The following is a 25,063-nucleotide window of genomic DNA, read 5'->3' as shown; positions in this document are numbered from 1 at the left end:
CGTCCTAGAATGAAAAGCCTCATCCTGAGAGCAGATGCGGCGGAGACGGAGGAATTGCGAGAAGGGGATGGCGTTTTTGCAAGAGACAGGGTGAGAAGAGGAATAGTCCAGATAGCTGTGAGAGTCAGTAGGCTTATAGTAGACATCAGTGGATAAGCTGTCTCCAGAGACAGAGACAGAAAGATCTAGAAAGGGGAGGGAGGTGTCGGAAATGGACCAGGTAAACTTGAGGGCAGGGTGAAAGTTGGAGGCAAAGTTAATAAAGTCAACGAGTTCTGCATGCGTGCAGGAAGCAGCGCCAATGCAGTCGTCGATGTAGCGAAGGAAAAGTGGGGGACAGATACCAGAATAGGCACGGAACATAGATTGTTCCACAAAGCCAACAAAAAGGCAGGCATAGCTAGGACCCATACGGGCGCCCATAGCTACACCTTTAGTTTGGAGGAAGTGGGAGGAGCCAAAGGAGAAATTATTAAGAGTAAGGACTAATTCCGCTAGACGGAGCAGAGTGGTGGTAGAGGGGAACTGATTAGGTCTGGAATCCAAAAAGAAGCGTAGAGCTTTGAGACCTTCCTGATGGGGGATGGAAGTATATTAGGACTGGACATCCGTGGTGAAAATAAAGCGGTGGGGGCCAGGGAACTTAAAATCATCGAAAAGTTTAAGAGCGTGAGAAGTGTCACGAACATAGGTCGGAAAGGATTGAACAAGGGGTGATAAAACAGTGTCGAGGTATGCAGAAATGAGTTCGGTGGGGCAGGAGCAAGCTGAGACAATAGGTTGGCCAGGACAGGCAGGTTTGTGGATCTTGGGTAGGAGGTAGAAACGGGAAGTGCGGGGTGTGGGAACTATAAGGTTGGTAGCAGTGGATGGGAGATCCCCTGAGCGGATAAAGTCGGTGATGGTGTGGGAGACAATGGCCTGGTGCTCCTTAGTGGGGTCACGATCGAGGGGTAAATAAGAGGAGGTATCCGCGAGTTGTCGCTGTGCCTCGGCAAGTTAGAGGTCAGTACGCCAGACTACAACAGCACCCCCCTTATCGGCGGGTTTAATAATAAGGTTAGGATTAGTGCGGAGGGATTGGAGAGCAGAGCGTTCCGAAGGAGTGAGGTTGGAATGGGGACAAGGTGCGATGAAGTCGAGACAGTTGATGTCCCGTCGGCAGTTAGCAATAAAGAGATCCAGAGCAGGCAGAAGACCAGAGCGGGGTGTCCATGAAGAAGAGGAGGGTTGAAGACGGGAGGAGGGGTTTTTAGAATGCACAGATTTACAGGTTGGCACTGTGTGGCTGGAATTTTGTAGTGTCTGATTCAGACCCTATAAAGCCTTGATGTTATTCTTCTACGTTGTCAGTGCCATATCAGATATTGTGGTTTATTGTTATTGTGCTGGAGACTTTGCCTACTTGTATACCACTGTGTGGCTCCGCAAAGCTATTTCACAATGCTGAAAACACAGTGGGTGTGTGTTGTCGCTAAATAAAAGGCTGGAGTCCATATTTCACAGGTGAAATCCAAATTAGAAAAGGCAGAGACAGTGATAAATTTAGTTTTAACTATTTTCCCCTGACAGGAAGTTGTGGATTCAAGTCCCTCTGTAGAGATTTGACCAAAACAGGTTTGAGCTGATACTAGGGGAGTGTTTCACTGCCAGCAGTTTTTCCATTGGGCGAGATCTTAAACCAAGCTGGACAGGGCATTGTTTAGAGGATGGTTGTTCGTCTGTCTTTGTGCGTAATTTTTCATTGATTCTATTGTATTTCTAAGTTCTACTGCGAATGCCTGCAAGAAAATGAATCTCAAGGTAGTATATGGTGACATATACTTACTTTGATAATAAATTTACTTTGAACTTTGTGAGCAGGTGACTTATTATTCCAGTGAAGACGCAAGTGTTATCCCAGTCTAAGCTACAACGTGTCCTCAAACGATATCCTGAAAACAGCAGCAGATGCTGGAATTCTGAAATAAAAACAGTAAATGCAGGAAACACTCAGCAGGTTAGGCAGCATCTGTGAAGAGAGAAACAGAGTTAATGGTTCAGGTCAGTGACCTTTCATTGGAAAACTTTGTCCAGTTAATTCTGATTTTATTAATCTAGTAGATTTTGTAATAAAGGGAGAACATTCCTGAGGGCTTGAGGACACAAGGATGTCTGCAAGAGATGTTGTGTCAGGAAGGTATCATCCATCGTTAATGGCTCCCACCGTCTGGGACATGCTCTCTTCTCGATGCGGCCATCGGTCAGGTGGCACAGGAGCCTGAAGTCCCATACCTTAAGTTTCAACAACTGCTTCTTCCCCAGTTCCATCAGGTTCTTGAATCAACCTGACAAACCCCAACACTCCCTCACATCTCCAACATCCCAAACATCCCAAACTTTGGCTGCTGTCTGTGTGGAGTTTGCATGTTCTCCTTGTGACCATTGTACCAGGTACTGTACTCTTAATTAGCTCCCACGTCTCAAAGACATACTGTATTGGTGAGTGAGATGGTTGGCTATGTGTTACCCCTTGGTGTAGGTGAGTAGCAAAAACATCAAACAGGATCTGATGGGATTGTGTCCAGGGGAATAAATTAAAGGGCTACAGGGAAAATGGAACAGTAATTCCCTCCATCACTGAGGTACTGAGATGCATTGGCTGCGTGTACAGAACACGATGCCAATACTTGGACGGTCTATTCCAGCAACACCTCCCGTCGTGTGTACAGAGCATGATGCAGGTACTCGGACAGTTAGTATCAGCAGCGCTTCCCAGACCCCTGGTCCCTGCCAGCAGACACAGGTTCACCAACTTGCCCTGCAGATTCCCCTCTGAGTTACTCAACATTCTGGCATGAGTATATCAACAGCCCTTTATCTAAATCATGGAACTCCTCCCCACAACAGCAACTGGGAACACTTCACCAGAAGGAATGCACTGGTTCAAGAAGGCATCTCAAAGCTCTAAGGTTGGAAGGAGCAAAGTTTAAGGGAGCGGTATGGGGCTAGTTTTATACATAGAAAGTGATAGGTGGCTAGACCAATATTCCAGTATCTGTAGAAACTCTTATGTCCATGATAGTTGCCTGGAACTCACTGTCAGGGCAGATGGTGGAAGCAGCCATTGTACTGATGTTTAAAAGCCATTTAAAGAGATATCTGAACCTTTTTTTAAGTTAGATATACAGCAGGTCCAACAAGCTGCCTAGCAACCCACCTATTTAATCTTAACATAATTACAGGACAATCTAGAGTGACCAATTCTACTCATCAGTATGTCTTTAGACTGTGGGAGGACAATTTAGAACGACCAATTAACCTACTGATTGGTATGTCTTTAGACTATGGGAGAAAACCAGAGCACCCAGACAAAACCCACATGCACATGGGAAGAACATACAAACTTTCTTTACAGAGGGTGCCAGAAATAACCTCCAAACTCCAACGCTCCAAGCTGTAATAATGTCCCGCTAACCGCTACACTGTTGGGCAACCTATGAAGGAAATGGAGGGATACGGATTACATGCAGGATGCGGATTAGTTTTATTTGGCCAACACAGACAGTATGGACCGAAGGGCCTCTTACTGTTCTGTGTTCATAGACACCTCCTTGTGTGCATGTAGGGCTGGACAATAAACTCTCACCTTGCCAACAATGCCCGGAGCTATGTACATAGAAAGAGGCCCCTCAGTTAACCATATCCAGCCCCACGATTGTACTTGGCTCTACCAGCCCTGTTCACACACACCTCAACAAGTGAACAGAGTCGAGCTGTGAGCTGCTGTGAAGAGGGAATGTTCAATCTGTGCGGACCACAAGTATTTCATTGCTATTGTTTCAAACACAAGGTTTTTTCTGATTGGTCTTTGGTTTGATGTATGGTATTTCAGTGTTTTCTTTGTTCTGGAGCAGGGGTTTAATTCCCTGAGGTAAAGTCTGTTGAAGGACAAAGAAAATTCATTGCAGGAGGCTCAGTTTATTGTTCCAATTCTGAGGACTTGAGAACTTGATCAATAACACCAATGTTTGAAATATCTCTTGTCAGAAAAGAAAAATAATGGACTAGCAATACTTTACACAGTCTGTTGCTTTCACAAAAACACCAATTAAAATATATTTTGTTGTGATTTGGACATCCCAGGGAGCCCTGGAATGAAAATATTGTTGCTTGGAGCGAGTCGGTAACCCTTCTAAATAAAGTGATGTTTTACATAGGTGTCTAATTATCAAGTTGTCCATGTGCAGGGAACCAACATTTTTATTCAGCAACTTCAGATCCTGATTTACAAGAAACGGCAGATGTCAAAATAAATTTATGATCAAAGTATGTACAACCTTGAGATGTTATTGCAGGCACCCACAGGAAAACAAAGAAATACAATAGCATCCACAAAAAAACGCACATAACGAAGACTGACACACATCCAATATGTAAAAGAGGAGAAATAGTGAAAATAATAATAAAAAAAGAAAAACAAATAATTCTGAGATCATGAGGCCAAATTTATTTAGCCTCCTGAGGAAGCAGAGGCACTGGTGAGTTTTTTTGGCTGTGAACATCATTATGGTTTGACCAGAACAGGTAATTGGGATGTTCAGACCTGGAAACATGAAGCTCTGAACCCTCTCAACCTCAAAACCATTGTTGTAGGGGAGCATGGTCACTGGCTCACTTTCTGAAGTCAATGACCAGCTATTTTGTTGACATTGAGGGAAAAGCTGGTGTCACGACACTATGACATTGGCATGGGTGGACAAAAGAGAGGCAGTGGATGTCATTTCCTAGATTTTCAGAAGGCATTCAATAAAGTGCTTCAGGTGCAGCTGCTTAACAAGATAAAATCCTATGGTGTTACAGGAAAGATACTGGCATAGATAGAGGAAGGGCTGACAGGCAAGAGGCAGCGGGTGGGAATAAAGGGGACCTTTTCTGGTTGGCTGCCAGTGACTAGGGGTGTTCCTCGGGGGTCAGTATTGGAGACTGCTACTTTTCACAATGTTTGTCAGTGATTTAGATAGTGGAATTGATGACTTTGGTGCGAGGTTTGCAGCTGATACGAAGATAGGTGGAGGGGTAGGTCGTGCTGAGGAAGCAATGTGATTGCAACAGGACTTAGACGAATTGGAAGAATAGGCAAAAAGGTGGCAGATGGAATACAGTGTTGGGAAATGTGTGATAATGCATTTTGGTGAAAGCGACAAAAGTGCAGACTATCATCTAAATGGGGAGGAAATTTAAACATCTGAGGTATAAAGGGACTTAGGAGTCCTCGTGCAAGACTCCCAGAAGGTTAATTCATAGGTTGAGTTTGTGGTAAAGGCGGTAAATGCAATGTTGGTATTTATTTCAAGGGGAGTAGAATATAAAAACAAGGAGATAGTGCTGAAGCTTTATAAGACACCAGTCAAGCCACACTTGGCGTATTGTCAACTGTTTTGGGCCCCTTATCTCAAAGGATCTGTTGTCATTGGAGAGAGTCCAGAGGAGGTTCATGAGTATGATTCCAGGAATGAAGGGGTTAATATATTAGGAGCGTTTGGCAGCTTTGGGCCTGTACTCACTGGAATTTAGAAGAATGCGTGAGGATCTCATTGAAACCTATTGAATGTTGAAAGGACTAGATAAGGTGGATGTGGAGAGGATGTTTCCTATTGGGGGGAAGGGGTATCCGGAACTAGAGGGCACAGCCTCAAAATTGAGGGGCAACATTTTAGAACAGAAGTAAGGAGGAATTTTTTTAGCCATAGAGTGGAGAATCTATGGAATGCTGTGGCATAGACTGTAGTGGAGGCCAAGTCTGTGAGTATATTTAAAGCAGAAGTCGATAGATTCCTGATTTGTCAGGGCATCAAGGGATATGGTGAGAGGGCAGGTATGTGGAGTTGAATGGGATTCAGGATCAGCCATGATGAAATGGCGGAACAGACTCGATGGACTGAATGGCCCAATTCTGCTCCTATGTCTTATGGTCAGGTGGCAATTCTCAGACACCTCCTCTTGCTTACTCCTTGAAAAGGACCTCACTCAAGAACATCAGGCCATTGTTTCCCACACCATCACCAACTTTATCGACTCTGGAGATCTCCCATTCACTGCCAGCAACATCACGGTTCCCTTACCCTGCACTGCTGGTCTCTACTTCTGACCCAAGGTCCATAAACCAGTCAGTAAAATTGTTACTCTGGGTTTCTTGCATCTGCAGAATTCCTTCTGTTATGATTGGCTTGGGACAGATGGCCAGTTTCTGTGTTTAAAAAATTACTGTAATTCAAAAAGTGGAGTTTATTGTCATCTGACTGTTTACATATGCTTTACAACCAAATGAAATAGTGTTCCTCCAGACCACAGTGCATCCATAGAACACATCACACACAGCACATAAACCAAAATATTATACCCTAAATAAGTGAATAAAATATCATTCAAAATGCATGTAGTGCAGGTAAACAGCACGGTAAACAGCTAAAAAGAGCTGATCAGTTAAACGGGATTGAATTAACTTTGTACTCAAGGTGTCTCATAAATAAGTAGTTCATTGTGCTGACAATTACTGTCTTTTCGGTGAGAACATTGGGGCCTGTCTTGTTTATAGTTCAAACAGAATTAATTACTCAACAAACACATGGACTGAAACACTAAGTGAAAGTGATAGTCTGGTTCTGAAGAACTGCAGAACTTTGCCTGCGCATGCATTATTAGCACTGCTCACAAGATTTCTTTTATATTTATAGGAAGGGTGGGAGGCAGCAGAAAGGAAACTATAGATCTGTTAGCGTGACATCGGTGGTTGTGAAGTTGTTGGAATTGAGTGTTAGGGATGAGATTACGGTGTACCTGGAGGCACATGGCAAGATAGGCCAAAGCCAGCATGGTTTCCTGAAAGGAAAGTCCTGCCTAACAAATCTACTGCAATTCTTTGAGGAAATTACAAGCAGGGTAGACAAAGGAGATGCAGTAGGCGTGGTGTACTTGGATTTTCAGAAGGTCTTTGACAAGCACATGAGGCTGCTTAGCAAGATAAGACCCCATGGAATTACAGGGGAGTTACTAGCGAGGGTGGAACATTGGCTGGTCGGCAGAAAACAGAGTGGAAATAAGAGGATCCTATTCTGGCTGGCTGCCAGTTACCAGTGGATTTCCACAGGGGTCGGTGTTGGGACTGCTGCTTTTTGCGATGTATGTCAATAATTTGGACTACGATATTAATGGATTTGTGACTAAATTTGCCAATGATACAAAGATAGGTGGAGGAGCGGGTAGTGTTGAGGAAACAGAGAGCCTGTAGAGAGACTTAGGTAGTTTAGGGGAATGGGCAAAGAAGTGGCAAATGAAATACAATGTTGGAAAATGTATGCTCATGCACTTTGGTGGAAGAAATAAACGGGCAGACTGTTATTTGGGTGGGGAGAGAATTCAAAATGCAGAGGTGCAAAGGGAGTTGGGAGTTCTTGTGCAAGATACCCTAAAGGTTAACCTCCAGATTGTGTCAGTTGTGAAGAAGGCAAATGCAATGTTGGCATTCATTTCTAAAGGTATAGAATATAAGAGCAGGGACGTGATGTTGAGGCTCTATAAGGCACTCATGAGACCACACTTGGAGTATTGTGTGCAGTTTTGGGCTCCTTATTTTAGAAAGGATATACTGATATTGGAGATGGTTCAGAGAAGATTCACGAGAATGATTCCAGGAATGAAAGGGTTACCATATGAGGAATGTGTGGCAGCTCTTGGGCTGTATTCCCTGGAGTTCAGGAGAATGAGGGGGGATCTCATAGAAACATTCCGAATGTTAAAAGGCCTGAACAGATTAGATATGGCAAAGTTATTAACCATGGTAGGGGATTCTAGGACAAGAGAGCATGACTTCAGGATTGAAGGACGTCCTTTTAGAACTGAGATGCAGAGAAATTACTTTAGTCAGAGGGTGGCAAATCTGTGGGTTATGTTGCCATGAGTGGCTGTGGAGGCTAAGGTATTGGGTGTATTTAAGGCAGAGATAGATAGGTTCTTGATTAGCCAGGGCATCAAAGGGTATGGGGAGAAGGCAGAGGAGTGGGGATGACTGGAAGAATTGGATCAGCCCATGATTGAATGGTGGAGCAGACTCAATGGGCCAAATGGCCGCCTTCTCCTGTATCTTATGGTCTTATATTGTTGACGAATGTTCCTGGTACTTGAGGTCGGGGATGTTCCTAGTGTGAAATGAAACCTTCAGGGCTACATGAACAGTGTTGCAGGACATGGAGCTGCCAGTTTACACAGAGGAATGGAGACATGAGAGACTACTGATGTTGGAATCTGCAGCAAAGAGCAAACAGCTGGAGGAACTCAGTGGATCAGGCAGCATCTGTGGATGGCAATGGACTCCCCTCTCCAATCCTCTCTTACTCCCCTGTCAGTCTCCCCACCCCCATTGTCTCGTCCCCTCACTGACCCCGCCCCCAACCGTGATTGTGATTCTGAGTTTGTTAGCCTGTTGGAACATGGGCCTTGTATTATTTGTACTGTTTCCACGGCGACATCCAAGTCCTGCCTGTTAATAATATTTCCCCTTGTGTTTTGTAGGTGTGGAACCCCATCCTGAGTGGGAGCATATACTTTTCTCTGCCTGCCACAATATGCACGTACAACTGAGAGCACCCAGAAGGCGGCTACATTCTTGGGCTGATGACTGGAGACTACTCCTGGACAGCAAACGGCAGTGATGGCCTGCGTGCGGCCTTGGATGTTTCAGTTGTTGTGGAACAATGAACCTTGACTCTGTGATGCAGAATTCAAACCACGCACGTGGCATGTGATGATCAGTTATCAACTTGGACTGCAAACACGTTACGAGGTTCTAGCTCCTGTAGTTTTCAGATATTTTTTGGGGGTGCGTTTCAGTGAAAGAAACATTAAACAGGCGATAATGTGGATTGGATTGGGACCCAGTGACGCACTAGAAATTGCTTCCGTTGTATCCCTTGGTAATTCTGCATTCTATAACGCACACAAATGCTGGAGCAACTCAGCAGGTGAGGCAGCATCTATGGAGAGGAATTAACAGTTGACATTTCAGCTGGGACCCTTCATCGGGACTGGAATGGAAGGAGGAGGAAGGCAGAATAAGAAGGAGGGAAAAGCGCTGGTGATGGGTTAAGCCTCCAACATTTTGTGTGTGTTACTCTGGATTACCACCATCTGCAGAATCTAAACACGAGATTCTGCAGATACTGGAAATCCAAGAGCAACATAACACACAAAATGCTAGAGGAACTCAGTAGGTCAGGCAGCATCTATGGAGAGGATGAAACAGTCAACATTTTGGGCCCAAACCCGTCATCAAGACTGGAGTAGAGTCTCGTCCTGAAATGTTGCCTGTTTATTCCTTTCCATAGATGGTGCCTGACCTGCTGAGTTATTCCAGCATTTTGTGTGTGTTAATCTGCAGAATCTTGTGTTAATGATATGCACACTATTATTGTTCTCGCTGTTTCAGGAAAGGGAATCTAAAGTAGTCACAGTGATACATGACAGATTGCAGATGAGTAATTTTTAAAGTCCCAGTAATATTTGACAGAAAATAAATAATGCAAAATTGGCAACGCACAGATGTGTTCATTTTGTTTGACCTGTCTGCTGCTTTTCACTGTTGGACAGAAATAGTTCTGGTGTCACTGCAATGTTTCACAGTGAAAACTAATATCATTGAGAGAAATAGAAGTCATGAACCATTGTTTCTAGATTTGCTGTGTCTGGTAATACAACAGCACTTTTATGATGGATTACATTTACCTTTGACAATGCTGGTGCTACACATGCTAAATTTTAATCTCTTGCTGTATAGACTGTGGTAACTAAAATTCCTGATTCAGTGATCCAGGGCAATATTTGCATTCAGAACAAGATTTTATACCATGTTTTGGGGTTAGCCTGATGTTAACCTAAATTTTCGATGTAAAGTGGCATTAACTTCTTAACAGACTCCTTCGGTGAATTATCTTCGAAACAGGTGGTCCTTCTCACTAATTCTGCAACTGACTGTTTTAAGCGTCCAGAGCTCTTGCAGATTCCAAAGAATTGAACGACTTGGATAAATGTTTACTTTTAAACCTGGTAGAGTTTGTCACTTGATTTGTCAGCTCATATTTCCTTTGGGCTTAACAGATATTAGCAATGGATGTGCAAAGAAAATAGAAACCACTTTAGGCCTGAAATATTTAGCTAACATGGCAGCTAACATGCAAGTGTATTTAAATCTACAAGAAGGTTGTTTAAAATGTTATGTATTTTAAATATTTTCATTTTATATTGCTCTCTTAATGGTGACATTGTAACTTACATCATTATCATAGACACAGATTACAATTATTCCAATGTTCTTTTATGATGATGTTAGTGTTCAGGATAATGTAAGCAGTACTCACGACAGTAAATTCCATGCTTTCCTCGTCTTGCCATAAATGAAACTGCTGGCTTAATAATTGGTAAAATGTTAGTAAAGATCAAATATACAAGTCACTAGGTTTACAGTGATTATTGCAAAAGTAACAATGCAAATTGTTATATTAAATACTAAGTGTTTATAACTACATATAAAATTGGTCTTGATTTTCTGCTTTACATAACTATAAATCTCTTAACTACAATTGTCTCTAGAGGTTTAGGGAATGTTCTGTTGCTCATGATATCCAATTTTGTAAGTCGGATGAGAGGGTTGTATTAGTACTACAAAACAAATTGCACTCAAGCATTTTTGAATGAAGACCAATCTTATTAAGCTTTCCATAGCAACCCATAAGCGCCTGCTATTCTACAGACGAGCCACAGACCAGTTAAACCACCAGCCTGAATTAATTATGGACTTCAGGAAGGGGAAGTCGAGGGATCAGAAATAGAAAGGGTAAGCAGTTTCAAGCTCCTGGGTGTCAATACCTCTGAAGATCTATCCTGAGCCTAGCATATCGATGTGGTTACGAAGAAGACTCGACAGTGCCTATATTTCATTAGGAGTTTGAGGTGATCAGGCATGTCACCAAAGACTTTTGCAAATTGCTACAGATGTACTGTGGAGAGTATTCTGACTGGCTCCATCACTGTCTGCTGTGGGTGGTGCGACACTGGATTGAAATAGGCTGCACAACTTTGTAAACCCAGTCAACTCCATCATGGACACCAGCCTTGCCAGTTTCCAGAACATCTTCAAGAAGTGATGCTTCAAAAAAAAAGGCAGCATCCATTATTAAGGATCCCCATCACCCACAACATGCCGTCTTGTCATTGTCTTGTCAGGGATGAGGTACATAAGCCTGAAGGCACACACACTTAATGATTCAGGAACAGCTTCTTCCCCTCTGCCATCTGATTTCTGAATAGACAGTAAACCCATGAACACTACCTCATTACTTTTTTCCCCCTCTTATACTACTTTTTCTTTACACGGAGAGAGGCAAGTGAAACGCACTGCCAGGGGTGGTGGTGGAGGCAGATACATTAGGAATATTTAAGAGACTCTGATGGACACATGGTTGAAAGAAATATGGAGAACAATGTTGGGGGGAAGGTTAGATTGATCTTGGTATAGGTTATGCAGGGGTTCCCAATCTGGGGTCCACAGACCCCTTACTTAATGGTACTAGTCTATGGCATAAAAAAAAAGATAGGAAGCCCTGGGTAAATGGGTCAGCATAACATCATTGCCTGTTCTGTTTTTTGTTCTATAATAGCAAAAGTAAACCACTTATGTACTTCGGTAATAAATTTACTTTGAACTTTAAATATGGTATTGACTTTCAATTTTCTGTCCGCAGATGTTGCTGTCACTTCTGGGAGAATCGATGACATACTGAAAATATGAATACTTGAGCAGTAGATCACATTTAAGAAGTGATTGACATCAACTTAGCAAGAAAATGGTCCACACACAAAGGTCAGAAGATAATCATTAAGATGAAGTTTGAATCTTAACTTTTAACAAATGTATTTTAAAACCCATCACTTTAATCCAAGTAGGAAAGATAAATGTCATGTGAGGAGAAGATTAAAAGGGAAAACTAGGTGAGGAATAGGATTCCACTGTCAGCCAACAAAAAAAAAGTGCCAAATTCATTCCTATGATTAAGGAAATATAAAATATTTGGCATTACAAACCACATACAGTGCAAGTAAAGTAAAATTATTCTATATGGTTGCATCACAGCAAGATATAGAGGCTCCAATGCATAGGCTCCCAAGAGGCTGCAAAGGATTGGAAAGTCAGCCAGCTCCATCATAGGCACAATCCTCCCTACCATCAAGAATATATTCAGGAGTTGGTGCCTCAGGAAGGCAGCATGCATCATTAACGCAAAATACTCTGCAGATGCTGGGGTCAAAGCAACACTCGCAACATGCTGGAGGAAGTCAGCAGGTCGGGCAGCATCCGTGGAAATGATCAGTCAACGTTTCGGGCCAGAACCCTTCATCAGGACTGAAGAGGGAAGGGGCAGATGCCCTATAAGGAAAGTGGGGGGAGGGTGGGAAGGAGAAGGCTGGAAGTTTCCAGGTGAAAAACCAGTAAGGGGAAAGATAAAGGGGTGGTGGAGGGGAAGCAGGGCGGGGATAGGCAGGAAAGGTGAAGGAGGAAAAGGGGAAAGCCCAATGGGTAGTAGAAGGAGGCAGAACCATGAGGGAGGTAGTAGGCAGCCAGGGGAGGGGGCAGAGTGAAACTGGGATAGGGGAAGGGAGGGGGAGGGAATTACCAGAAGTTGGAGAATTCGATGTTCATACCAAGGAGCTGGAGGCTACCCAGACGGTATATGAGGTATATCCATCATTAACACCCTCTCCATCTAGGGCATGCCCTCTTCTCATTACCACTAGGAACAGTTGCCTGAAGAATGAGATGCATTTTAGAAACAGCTTTTTTCCCCTCTGCCATCAGATTATCAAACAGTCCATGAACATTACTTCATTATTCCCTTCTGGACTATTTATTTTGTAATTTGTAGTAATTTTTTATGTCTCTGCACTGATTTGCTGCCATAAAACAACAAAATTCATGCCATAAAACAGCGATAGTAAACCTGATTGATTAATTTTTAGCTTGACAGGAATTGCCAAAGAGTAAATAGGCCTCACTTGCACTGAGAACACATTTGTATCAAATGCTGCAAACATAATATTTTTTATGTAGTTTATTAAAACCTAATTTGAAAATAATCAGTCTTCAGTTCATTGCTTTGTATTGATTACATTTGCGTACTCTGTACAGGAGCATCAAGATAGCAATTCATTTCCATGATAAACTACACAATGAAAATCCCAGCATTTCTCTGTGAACAAACATTTATAGTATTATTACAACATTTGTAAAGTCCAGATCATTGTGCTCTTGTCTTCCCACTTTCTTAGTTCAGTTTTTTTTTTGAACGAACACCCGTAAGAATTTGATAGCTTATTGGTGGCAGATGAAGTACACAAGATAGCTTGATTTGCCATCTGGTTTTCCCACCTCTTGGAAAGAGCCTGACAGTAAAAAGCTGCCATACTTTGCATGCCATGTCCTGTAACAGAACTAAGAATGAACCACACAATGTGGCATGTATGCCTCTGCATTACTCAAGATAAAAAGACATGTTCTCAAATAGCTTTTCCTTCCACCCAGGTCTCTACAGTTAATTAAGTAGAGAAAGATGCAGTGAATAATATGAAACAGCAAATTTAGCAAGAATTAACAAACTATCCACTTACAAAATAGAGTAATAAATACACTGGCCAACAAAGATTTTGCTTCCCGAATACATAAGGTGTATCTTATTAATTTTGGGCTACTGATCATGAAAATCACCATGAAATTTCCCTATCATGCACCATTTTTTAAAATAATCTTTTGTTTATTATTTCAATTCATAATTCAAGTCAATGAAAATGTTGCCTACAACGTAAGCTGAACAGTTTCCTATCTTGTCCAGGCATGCTTAGGTGGTGCGGCTGCTGCATGGCAGGACAGGTTTTAGTCATAATTATTGGGTTCAGGACTGTAAGGATGGAATTTGGTATCACCAGGCACAAAAATTTCTATGAAGGATTTTGATATTTGAGACAGATGCTCCCCAGAATAATTGATGCCAAGATTAAGGAAAGCATTTTTGTTGGTCCACAAATCAAACAGGTCATCAATGACAGGCAATTTGAAGAATTTCTAGTGGGACCGGAGAAAATCAGATGGAAGGCATTCAAGGAAGTTGTTGAAATTTTTCTCAGCATCTACAGAGCACCAAACTACATGCAGCTGGTTGAAAGCATGCTTCAAGCACATAAAACCATGAAATGCAACTTGTCACTAAAGATTCATTTCCTGCAACCCCATTTAGACTTCTTCCCTGCAAATCTTGGTACTGTTAGTGACAAGTATGGGGAAAGGTTTCACCAGGACATTGTGGTTATGAAGAAAAGATACCAGGGCAACTGGAATCCATTAGTGCTGGCGAATTATTGTTGGACACTTGAGCAAGAAGCGTCAGACACTGAGTACAAATGAAAATCATTAAGAAAATATTTTTAACAGTTGAACTATTGCAAAGCATCAGCACCATTATGCAATTAAACACATTATATTCAATAAAAGTTAATTTGTTGTTTCTCCAAATTCCTACATGATACAAGTAGTCTGAAATTATATTTGTGTTCATCTTCAAGCAGTCTATCATAAACAAAGAAAATTCTGAGGAAGCAACACTTTTGAAAAAATTTGTTGTCCAGTGCCATTAGTCAGGAAACATTGGTTCCTTGTTGAAATTGTGTCACGATTATCTTTGGCATCTACTCAAGAATAGGCATGATAGTCAGGACTGGAGGTCCTGAGTTATGGGAAAGATGGACTTTATTCCCTAGAACATAGAAGATTGAGAGAAGATTTGATAGTATACAAAATTAGGAGGGGTATAGGTAGGGTAAATGCAAGCAGGCTTTTTCCACTGAGGTCAAGTGGGACTACCACTGGAGGTCATTGGTTAAGGATGAAAGGTGAACATGAAAGAGGAGCACGAGGGGAAGCTTCTTCACTCAGAGGGTCGTGCTAGTGTGGAATGAGCTGCCAGCGCTAGTGGTGCATACGAGCTCAATTCCAACGTTTAAGAGAAATTTGGATAGGTACATAGATGGCAGGCGCATGGAGGGCTATGGTTTAGGTGCAGGTTGATGGGATTAGGCAGTTTAAATGGTTTGACATGTTTTAGATGGGCCAAAGGGACAATTTCTGTGCTGTAATTTTCTATGACTCTATGTTGATTTGCCATCTCAAAGAATAATCACATTGCAGAAGACAGTAGCTCATCAAATTTGTAGACCTATTCTCCATGGTTTCTTGAAAGTTCAAAGTAAATTTATTACCAATGTATGTATACATTACCATCTTCTACCTTGTTATTTTTCTTTTTGCAGGCATTCATAACGGAACAGAGAAATACAATAGAATTAATGAAGAACTACACACAAGGATTGATAAACAACCAATGTGCAAAGGAAGACAATCTGTGCAAACACAAAAATAAATACTGAGAACCTAAGTTGTAGGATCCTTGAAGGTGAGTTCATGGGTTTTGGGATCAGTTCAGTGTTGATGTGAGTGTGATTATGCATGCTTGTTCAGGAGTCTGATGGTTGAAGGGTAATAACTGCTTCTGAACCTGGTGGCATGAGACCCAACGCTCCAGTGAGAAGAGAGCATAGCCTGCACGGTGGGATGCTGGTGGCTTCTTTATAGCCCTGCTAGTTATTGTACCCTCAAGCACCCATTGAATTTGATTTTGAAGACTTTGGTGGACTACTTCTACCTCAAACGTGTGGCATTCTCCAAACCATAAGCAAACTCAGAGCACAGCTCGGAGTTCAACATCATCTGCAAGGAGACTGCACGTCCACCCTGAGGAATGCATGTATTTGCTCCAGGTGCTTTGGTTTCCACCCACAGTCCAAGGATGTGCCAGTTGATAGGTTAATTGGTCATTGTAAATTATCCCATGATTAGGCTAGGGTTAAATCAAGTGTTTCTTGTTGGTACAGTTGTATTGATTGATAAAAGGAATATATATTAAAAATTAAATAAGTTGTGCAAAGAGCTAACATAGTGAGATCATGTTCATGGGTTCATTGCCTGTTCAAAAATCTGATGGTGGAGAAGTAGTTGTTCCTAAAATGTTGAGTGTGTGTCTTCAGTCTCCTACCCTCATTTCTGATGGTAGTAAAGAGATGAGGGCATGTCCTGGGTGGTGGGGGTCCTTAATGATGGATGTTGCCTTTTTGAGGCATCATCTTTTGAAGGTGGTCTCGATGCTGGGGAGGCTAGTGCCCATGAGCGAGCTGGCCGAGTTACAATCCTCTGCAGGGACCCTCCATACCTGGTGATGCAACCAGTTAGACTGCTCTCCATAGTATATCTGTAGAAACTTGCGAGTGTCTTTGGTGATATGCCAATTCTTTTCAAACTCCTAATGGCATATAGCCGCTGACGTCTCACAAGCAACCGCTGTACACTGACTTCTTTCAAGTGCATAAATAAAATGAACATTCTTAGCACTGCGAACTATTAATAAATTGCACATTAGTGCATCTATTTAATCCAGTATTATTCACCTCTGTATTTGTTTCCATATTGTAACTAGACCAGAACTTATTGACACCTGCCTAAACAACTGTTTTTTCCAACTTTTTTAAATTAATGCCAATGTTTTTTTACATTTAAAAACATCAAAAGAAAGGTAAAAGCAAAATGCTACATGTAAAATCACAGAATGATTATGGCATAAAATAGGACCATTTCACACACGATTAATAAAAGCTCTACACAGTGGCTACTTTATTAGGTACACCTATTCATTAATGTAAATATCTGATCAGCCAATCATGTAGCAGCATCTCAATGCATATATGCAGATACGGTCAAGAGGTTCAGTCGTTGTTCAGACCAAACATCTGAATGGGGGAGAAACGTGATCTAAGTGATTTTGACCGTCGAACGATTGTTGGTGCCAGAGGGGGTGGTTTGAGTACCTCAGAAACTGCTGATCTCCTGAGATCACAGCAGGCTCTAGAGTTTACAGAGAATGGTGCAAAAAAAAAACATATCCAGTGAGCAGCAGTTCTGTGGATGAAAACACATAGTTAACGAGAGAGGTCAGAGGAGAACGGTCAGACTGGTTCAAGCTGACAGGAAGGCAACAGTAGCTCAGTGTTACAACAGTGGTGTACAAAAGATGTCAAACTCTGAAGTGGGTGCTCTACAGCAGTAGAAGACCACGAACATACACTCAGTGGTCAATTTATTAGGTACAGGAGATACCGAATAAAGTGGCAACTGAGTTTATGTAAAACAATACAGCCAATTCAACTTCTGTGCCCTCACAAAAGAACTCTTGAGTCTGCAAGGGTAAAAGTATTAAATGGGCTGTAGAGGAAAGAAAATACACTTGTTTTTTACCCCACTCAAATATTATAATCTAGAAATACATGAAAAGTAGGAAAATTAAAACCCAACGGCAAGACTGTATGATGCAAAACAATTTCACAAAAGGTTCATTTATTATCTAAGTATACAACTGAAATTATTCTTCTCCAGATAGCTATGAAAGAAAGAAACAATGGCAGCACAATCATCAAACCCCCCCCCCCCCCCCAAATCACTCCTCCCTGCACAAAAAAATGAACTAAAACAGAACAGGCACATCAACCCCCAAATCCCCCTCCCCCACACACAAAAATAACGTGGAAGATCAGGTGAAAAACACAGAATATTAAAAAAAACCTGTAAGTGGAAAAAAAAAAATCTGCTGTCCAAGTCCTTGATAGTGAGTCAACAGGTTGTGGGAACAGTTCACTGATGGGGTGAGTGAAGTTATTCACTCTAGTTCAAGTACCTAATGGTTGAGGAGTAATAACTGTTCCTGAACATGTTGGTGTGGATCATGAGGCTCCTGACCACCTTTCTGATGGCAGCAGTGAGAAGAGAGCATGTCCTGGGTGGTGATGGATGCAGCTTTCCAGCAACAGGGTTCCATGTAGATGCCCTTAATTGTGGGGAAGGCTGTATCTTCTACTTTTTGAAGGCTTTTCCATTCAAAGACATTGATGTTGCTATACCAGGCCATGATACAACCGGCCAGCATACTCTCCATTCAAATCCAGTGGAGAGGTTGGTAGTGTTAAGGAAGCAGAGTGACTGCAGAAGGACTTAGACAGATTGGGAGAATGGGCAAAGAAGTGGCAGATGGAATAGAGTGTAAGGAAATACATGGTCATTCACTTTGGTAGAAGGAATAAAGGCATAGACTATTTTATTAAAATGGGGAGAAAAATTCAAAACTCAGAAGTGCAAAGGGACTTGGGAGTGCACATGCAGGATTCCCTGAAGGTCAGCTTACAATGATGCAGTCCTGAAGAACAGTCTTGGCCCGAAACATCAACTGTTAATTCATTTCCATAAATGCTGCTTGATCTGCTGTATTCCTCCAGAATTTTTGTGTGTGTTGATTTGGTATGCCAGCCTTCATATTAGAGCATTGAGTAAAGGAGTTGAGGGGTTGTGTAGTTTTATAAAACATTGGCGAGGCTGCACTTGGAGTATTGTGCAATGTTGGTCACTGTTATGGGAAAGGTGTCATTAACCTAGAAAGAGTGCAGAAAAGATCAACCAGGGTGTTGCTAGGAGGTACAAAATCAGAAGAGGAATAGACCAAGTGAAAGATACATTGTGCAGTTTCTTCACATAGTTAAGTGGTGCATACTTGGAGTGAGCTGCCAGAAATAGTGGCTGAGGCAGCAACAATAACAGGAATTGGAGAGGTTCAGAAGGCAATGAACTCAACAGATGAAATCAACTTGGACAACACTGGAAAAGCAGGACCAAAGGTTCTGTTTTTGCTCCTGGCATCTCTTTTAAATCTTTAACCTATGCCTTCTTGTATTGAGCACTCCCATCCAGGGGAAATGGCTATGTGCTTTCACCCTGTCTATTCCTCTTATGATTTTATATATGTCTGTCAAGTATATTGTGCCTCCTCAAAAAACATCTCCACAATTTTTTAATATGGTTTGAGATGGTATGGCTTCTATAGAACCCTGATCTCCACATCAGAGGCTGTCTGGGATTACTTGGAGAGACAGAAGCAAGCGAGACAACCACAGTCTGCAGAAGAACTGTGACAAGTTCTCCAAGATGCTTGGAATAACCTACAAGCTCTTGTAGTTTTTTTTTAATATTAAAAAACTTCTCATTATTTTGAAAGCATCTTCACTTTACAGATGTTTTGTTTTAAAACGTGCCCAAGATTTTTGCACAGTACTGAACGAACAAATAATTTCTGGAACTAATAGGGCAAAAATTTGTTTCAGAGCATTATTGTGAACACAATGTGACAATACATCCCACACCCTCACACCTTGCACTGACTTTGTAGAGATTTTAAACACAAGAGTTCTGCATTTGGGCCAAGACACTTCATTGGGACTGGAAAGGAAGGAGCAGAAGCCAGAAGGTGGGGGGGAAGAGGGGAGTGAGGGGAGAGGTAGGTGGGTGGCAGAGGGGGATGGAGTCAGAGGTAGAAAGATTTTACAGCTTTCATGAAGCAACACAATCTAAACAATGATCTCTCATCAGTTTCAGTTTTCTATCTGAATCTGTAAAATCATGATAAAAATTAACTTTCTGTCTGACAGACCAATCGAACACTTCTTTCAGTTGAGCTGGAGACTCCCAGTTTTTTTAAAGTCACGTGAGGAGATGAATTTGAACATTAATTTTGATCATTCATAATTCATAAAACACAAACATATTAATAAAAAACTCAATTTAATCTCTTTTGGAAGCTGATGGATTCACTGGTATAAACATGATTGTGGATCATCATTCACATTTCATATCCCACTTTGACAATATGCTATTCCAGTATGACTAACAATAAAACAAATGCAAAAATAGAGTTTATTCAGCAAAAGTGATTACAAAATTTCACAGGTTTCTTATACAATTTCAAAAATTTGAATCAACAGTAAATAAATTATGAAGACAGGCGTTAAAATATCAGTTGCAATATTTTCCCCTTATCCACACTTTAGATAGTGTTACATGATGTACTTAGCCCTTGAGAGACTAAAAAATTCATGTGACCTAGCACACAGGGTTTTGTAGAATCACAAGTATTACTGAGTTACAAATGATCAAACGATTACTTTTCTGACCAAAACTTGCAGGGAAAAGTTGGAGAAGTGTAGGTTAAGAATGCATGCAAATTAGTACTTAATGCCAATGTGATAATTGCAGCAATGAGAACTGCAAAATATATTTACTGAATCCTAATCTATTCACAGTTAAATGGAGCAAATGGTTTTGTCTCTTTATATTGATTGATTATTATTTCTTCAAACTTCAACTTAATCATTTCTGAACATTTCACTGCAGTATCTGGCTGCAAGCTGTGAAAAAAGTATACTTACAAATATGAACATTATTAATATTAGAACTGTAATTGGTTGCCCTTAGCCCATTATGTGATAGCAACTTTTCTGTCACAAATGTTCGGTTTCCAAACGGCGCACTTCCTTGACCACCAGGTCAATATTTATGATGGGATTGAAGTATAAAGCCCAGTAAAATAGACAGTCACAAACAAACTGAGGAATTATCGGCCACAAAATAGCAACAAGGATTCCTTGGCTTGATACTTTCCAGAAATGGCTCCACATTTTCTGTGGGATGGTCCTAAAAGAAAATTTCAAATTATTCTCACATTTTATGTGTTTAAATAAAACTGTTAGAATACTTTCTTTAAAATGTGTTGCAAACTTGATGATTAGAAAATTGAGCTCAACTCAAAGGTTAAGGTTAAGACTACAAAAGCTACATATTATTTGGTTCAGTCCAGAGAAGAAACATCTGATCAAGATAAAGATCAAGATAAAAAGCTGATAGGTTTTGAAATTACAAATCATTTAAATCTTGATCTCATCTACAACACAACTAATCAAGGGGTCAAAACAGACTATTACATATACACTCAGTGGCCACTTTATTAGGTACACCTGCCCGTTAATTGAATATCCAATTAGCCAATCATGTGACAGCAACTCAATGCATGAAAGCATGCAGACATGGTGAAGAGATTCAGTTGTTGCTCAGGCCAAACATCAGAATGGAGAAATAAATGTGACCCAAGTGACTTTGACTGTGCAATGATTGTTGATGCCAGACAGGGTTGTTTGAGCTTCTCAGAAACTGCTGATTTCCTAGGATTTTCATGCACAACAGTCCCTAGAGTTTACAGAGAATAGTGTGAAAAACAACAAAATAAATCCAGAGAGTGGAAGTTCTGAGAGCAAAAATGCCTTATTAATGAGAGGTCAGAGGGAAATGGGCAGATTTGTTAATAGAAACATAGAAAATAGGTGCAGGAGTAGGCTATTCGGCCCTCCGAGCCTGCACCGCCATTCAGTATGATCATGGCTGATCATCCAACTCAGAACCCTGTACCAGCCTTCTCTCCATATCCCCTGATCCCTTTAGCCACAAGGGCCATATCTAACTCCCTCTTACATATAGCCAATGAACTGGCCTCAACTGTTTCCTGTGGCAGAGAATTCCACAGATTCACCACTATCTGTGTGAAGAAGTTTTTCCTCATCTCAGTCCTAAAAGGCTTCCCCTTTATCCTCAGACTGTGACCCCTCATTCCGGACTTCCCCAACATCGGGAACAATCTTCCTGCATCTAGCCTGTCCAATCCCTTTAGGATTTTATACGTTTCAATTAGATCCCCCCTCAATCTTCTAAATTCCAACGAGTATAAGCCTAGTTCATCCAGTCTTTCATCATATGAAAGTCCTGCCATCCCAGGAATCGATCTGGTGAACCTTCTTTGTACTCCCTCTATGACAAGGATGTCTTTCCTCAGATTAGGGGACCAAAACTGCACACAATACTCCAGGTGTGGTCTCACCAAGGCCTTGTTCAACTGCAGTAGTACCTCCCTGCTCCTGTACTCGAATCCTCTCGCTATAAATGCCAGCATACCATTCACCTTTTTCACCGCCTGCTGTACCTGCATGCCCACTTTCAATGACTGGTGTATAATGACACCCAGGTCTCATTGCACCTCCCCTTTTCCTAATCGGCCACCATTCAGATAATAATCTGTTTTCCTGTTTTTGCCACCAAAGTGGATAACTTCACATTTATCCACATTAAAGTGCATCTGCCATGAATTTGCCCACTCACCTAACCTGTCCAAGTCACCCTGCATCCTCTTAGCATCCTCCTCACAGCTAACACTGCCGCCCAGCTTCGTGTCATCCGCAAACTTGGAGATGCTGCATTTAATTCCCTCATCCAAATCATTAATATATATTGTAAACAACTGGGATCCTGGCACTGAGCCTTGCGGTACCCCACTAGTCACTGCCTGCCATTCTGAAAAGGTCCCGTTTATTCCCACTCTTTGCTTCCTGTCTGCCAACCAATTCTCTATCCACATCAATACCTTACCCCCAATACCGTGTGCTTTAAGTTTGCACACTAATCTCCTGTGTGGGACCTTGTCAAAAGCCTTTAGAAAATCCAAATATACCACATCCACTGGTTCTCCCCTATCCACTCTACTAGTTACATCCTCAAAAAATTCTATGAGATTCGTCAGGCATGATTTTCCTTTCACAAATCCATGCTGACTTTGTCCGATGATTTCACCGCTTTCCAAATGTGCTGTTATCACATCTTTGATAACTGACTCTAGCAGTTTTCCCACCACCGATGTTAGGCTAACCGGTCTATAATTCCCTGGTTTCTCTCTCCCTCCTTTTTTTAAAAAGTGGGGTTACATTAGCCACCCTAAACTTGTTCAAATTGACATGAAGGTGACAATAACTCAAATAACCACAGTGGTGTGCAAAAGAGCATCTCTGAATGCTCAACTTGAACCTTGAAATGGATGAGCTACCGGCAGTAGAGGGCCACTTCCTGTACCTAATAAAGTGGCCACTGAATGCAAAGTGAAAACCATACCAGGATTACAGAAGATACCATAATGCACAAATTGGCCTGGCCATCAATGAGTTGATGACTCATCATAATACATTCACATGGGAGGAGGAAGATGACTAGCTGTTCTACACTTTCTTATATTTGAATAGTCCGGAATAAAGCTTGGATATTGCAAAAGGTTTTTAAAAAGTGCCAAATGCCATTTATTCAAGGATAAAGTTGGACAGGTATCAGATAAGAACTAGCTGTAGGCCAAATAGCCTCTTGTTCCTGCTTTGCCAATCACCACTAACTTATCACATGGGTCTCACTTTTCTGTAGTAACATATTCTTTATTCCTTCAGCATTCAGAAGTGTATAGAACAAAGCTCAAAAATGTTTTCAATCATGCTAATGGCCAGAGTGATTTTGGCAAGGGGAGCCAGTTTGACAAATAGTTGTAAGCAGAATAAATATGTTTGGGAACTGAGGGTAGAAATATTCCCTAATGGCAAATATTTAGACCAAGTTATTAGAAAATCTGGAGTATTAAAAAATAAATCCTAAATTGCTCCAGTCACTTGCTGTCTAAGGGAGATGATTCTTCCCCCTCCCACAACAAAGTAAATCAGACCCCAATATACGTGGATGAGATAAATTATTTGCAGAAATCCATCCAATTCCTAGTTTATTTAGAGAATACATAGGACTAAATCATAAACACAAGTCTGCAGATGCTGGAGATCCAAAGCAACACGCACAAAATGCTGGAGGAACTCAGCAGGTCAGGCAGCATCTATGGAAAAGAGTAAACAGTCGATCGTTCAGGCCAAGACCCTTCTTCAGGACTGAGGAGCAGGAAGATGCCTGAATTAAAAGGCGGGGGGAGAGGGAGAGGAAGGTGATGGGTGAAGCCAGGTGGGTAGGAAAGGTCAAGGGCCGGAGAAGAAGGAATCTGATAGGAGAGGAGAGTGGACCATAGGAGAAAGGGAAGGAGGGGGGACCAGGGGAAGTAATAGGCAGGTAAAAAGAAGTGAAAGGTCAGAGAGGGGAATAGAGGAAGGGGGTGGGAGGGGAGATCTGTTCATCGGAAGGAGAAATGGATATCCATGCCATCAGGTTGGAGGTACCCAGGTGGAATATAAGGTGGTGCTCTCCACCCCAAGGGAGTCTTCCTTTTCTGTCCTGAAGAAGGGTCTCAGGCCGAAATGTTGACAGTTCACTCCTTTCCATAGTTCCTGCCTGACCTGCTGAGTTATTCCAGCATTTTGTGTGTTGCTTTGATAAAGGACTAAAGTTATTTTAGACTCAAATTTCACTCAAGTTCTGGTTACATGTTCAAGGTACAGAGGAAGAAATCAGTAACAAGGTTAACCCCATAGTTACCTGAGTCCTCCTCTTGACCAAAGCTTCCAGAATGCAAAGCCTTCCAGAACAGATAGGAGCATTGCATTGACAATTATGAAGCGTGATGTCCAGTAGTGCATGTCTAGCCAATCCCAAGCAAATTCTGCAATTAACTGATATGGTATCAAGGAGTATTTCACAAGGAATTCAGCCCACTGCTTCCAGCTGATGTCATCAGACTTTGAAGAGAAATATTGACAGAGTAAGTGCACATATTCAGGAGAAAAAGATTTTACATAACAAGTGAAAGTTCAAAATACATTTCATAAGAGATTAATTCAGCTTAAAAACACTTTGTCAACCACTTACATTTTTAAACAAAATGACAAGTTTAACAATCAAATCACAATAAACAATCAAAATAAGAATCTAGTTGCATCTCCCCACTGCTAATCTCATTAGTTACCTTGGCTGAGAGCAGATAGTACTTCTATTGGAAGCCAAAGTGGTATAGGGCAGGGGTATGGGACTGTGGCAAGTGACGGAACAAGTAGATGGGAGATTTAAGCTTCTTGGGGCTTACCAGTTTAGAAGATCATTAAAAGTTGAAGCTGTATATGTACAGAAATACTGCTGTCCTCAAATTCATTAAGGGGACGGTTTAAAATCAGTGTGCAAGCAGGTAGATGCAAGACACTACTGGATGATCAATTTAAAGCTGGATTTGGTTATTTCAAGGTTCTTTTTGTTAACATAAATGAAAAT

General features: G+C 41.5%; 2 protein-coding genes across 3 annotated transcripts in view; one reads left to right on the top strand and one right to left on the bottom strand.

The window, feature by feature from the left end:
* Positions 1-10,551, top strand: part of LOC140203149 (5'(3')-deoxyribonucleotidase, mitochondrial-like) — a 29,132-nt gene extending 18,581 nt beyond the window's left edge. For both annotated transcript variants that reach the window (XM_072269029.1, XM_072269030.1), the window contains one exon: positions 8,551-10,551. In XM_072269029.1, coding sequence (XP_072125130.1) covers positions 8,551-8,690 — 140 coding nt within the window. In that variant the 3' untranslated portion in view covers positions 8,691-10,551. The remainder of the gene's footprint in view (positions 1-8,550) is intronic.
* Positions 10,552-19,770: 9,219 nt separating this feature from the next.
* Positions 19,771-25,063, bottom strand: part of LOC140203148 (bifunctional apoptosis regulator-like) — a 33,560-nt gene continuing 28,267 nt past the window's right edge. Inside the window, exons 7-8 of the mRNA XM_072269028.1 lie at positions 24,338-24,537; positions 19,771-20,698 (exon numbers count right to left, since the gene is read on the bottom strand). Coding sequence (XP_072125129.1) covers positions 20,506-20,698; positions 24,338-24,537 — 393 coding nt within the window. The 3' untranslated portion in view covers positions 19,771-20,505. The remainder of the gene's footprint in view (positions 20,699-24,337; positions 24,538-25,063) is intronic.

The sequence above is a fragment of the Mobula birostris genome, chromosome 9 (assembly GCF_030028105.1).
Source record: "Mobula birostris isolate sMobBir1 chromosome 9, sMobBir1.hap1, whole genome shotgun sequence".
NCBI lineage: Eukaryota > Metazoa > Chordata > Chondrichthyes > Myliobatiformes > Myliobatidae > Mobula > Mobula birostris.
This window is presented reverse-complemented; position numbering and strand designations above follow the sequence as displayed.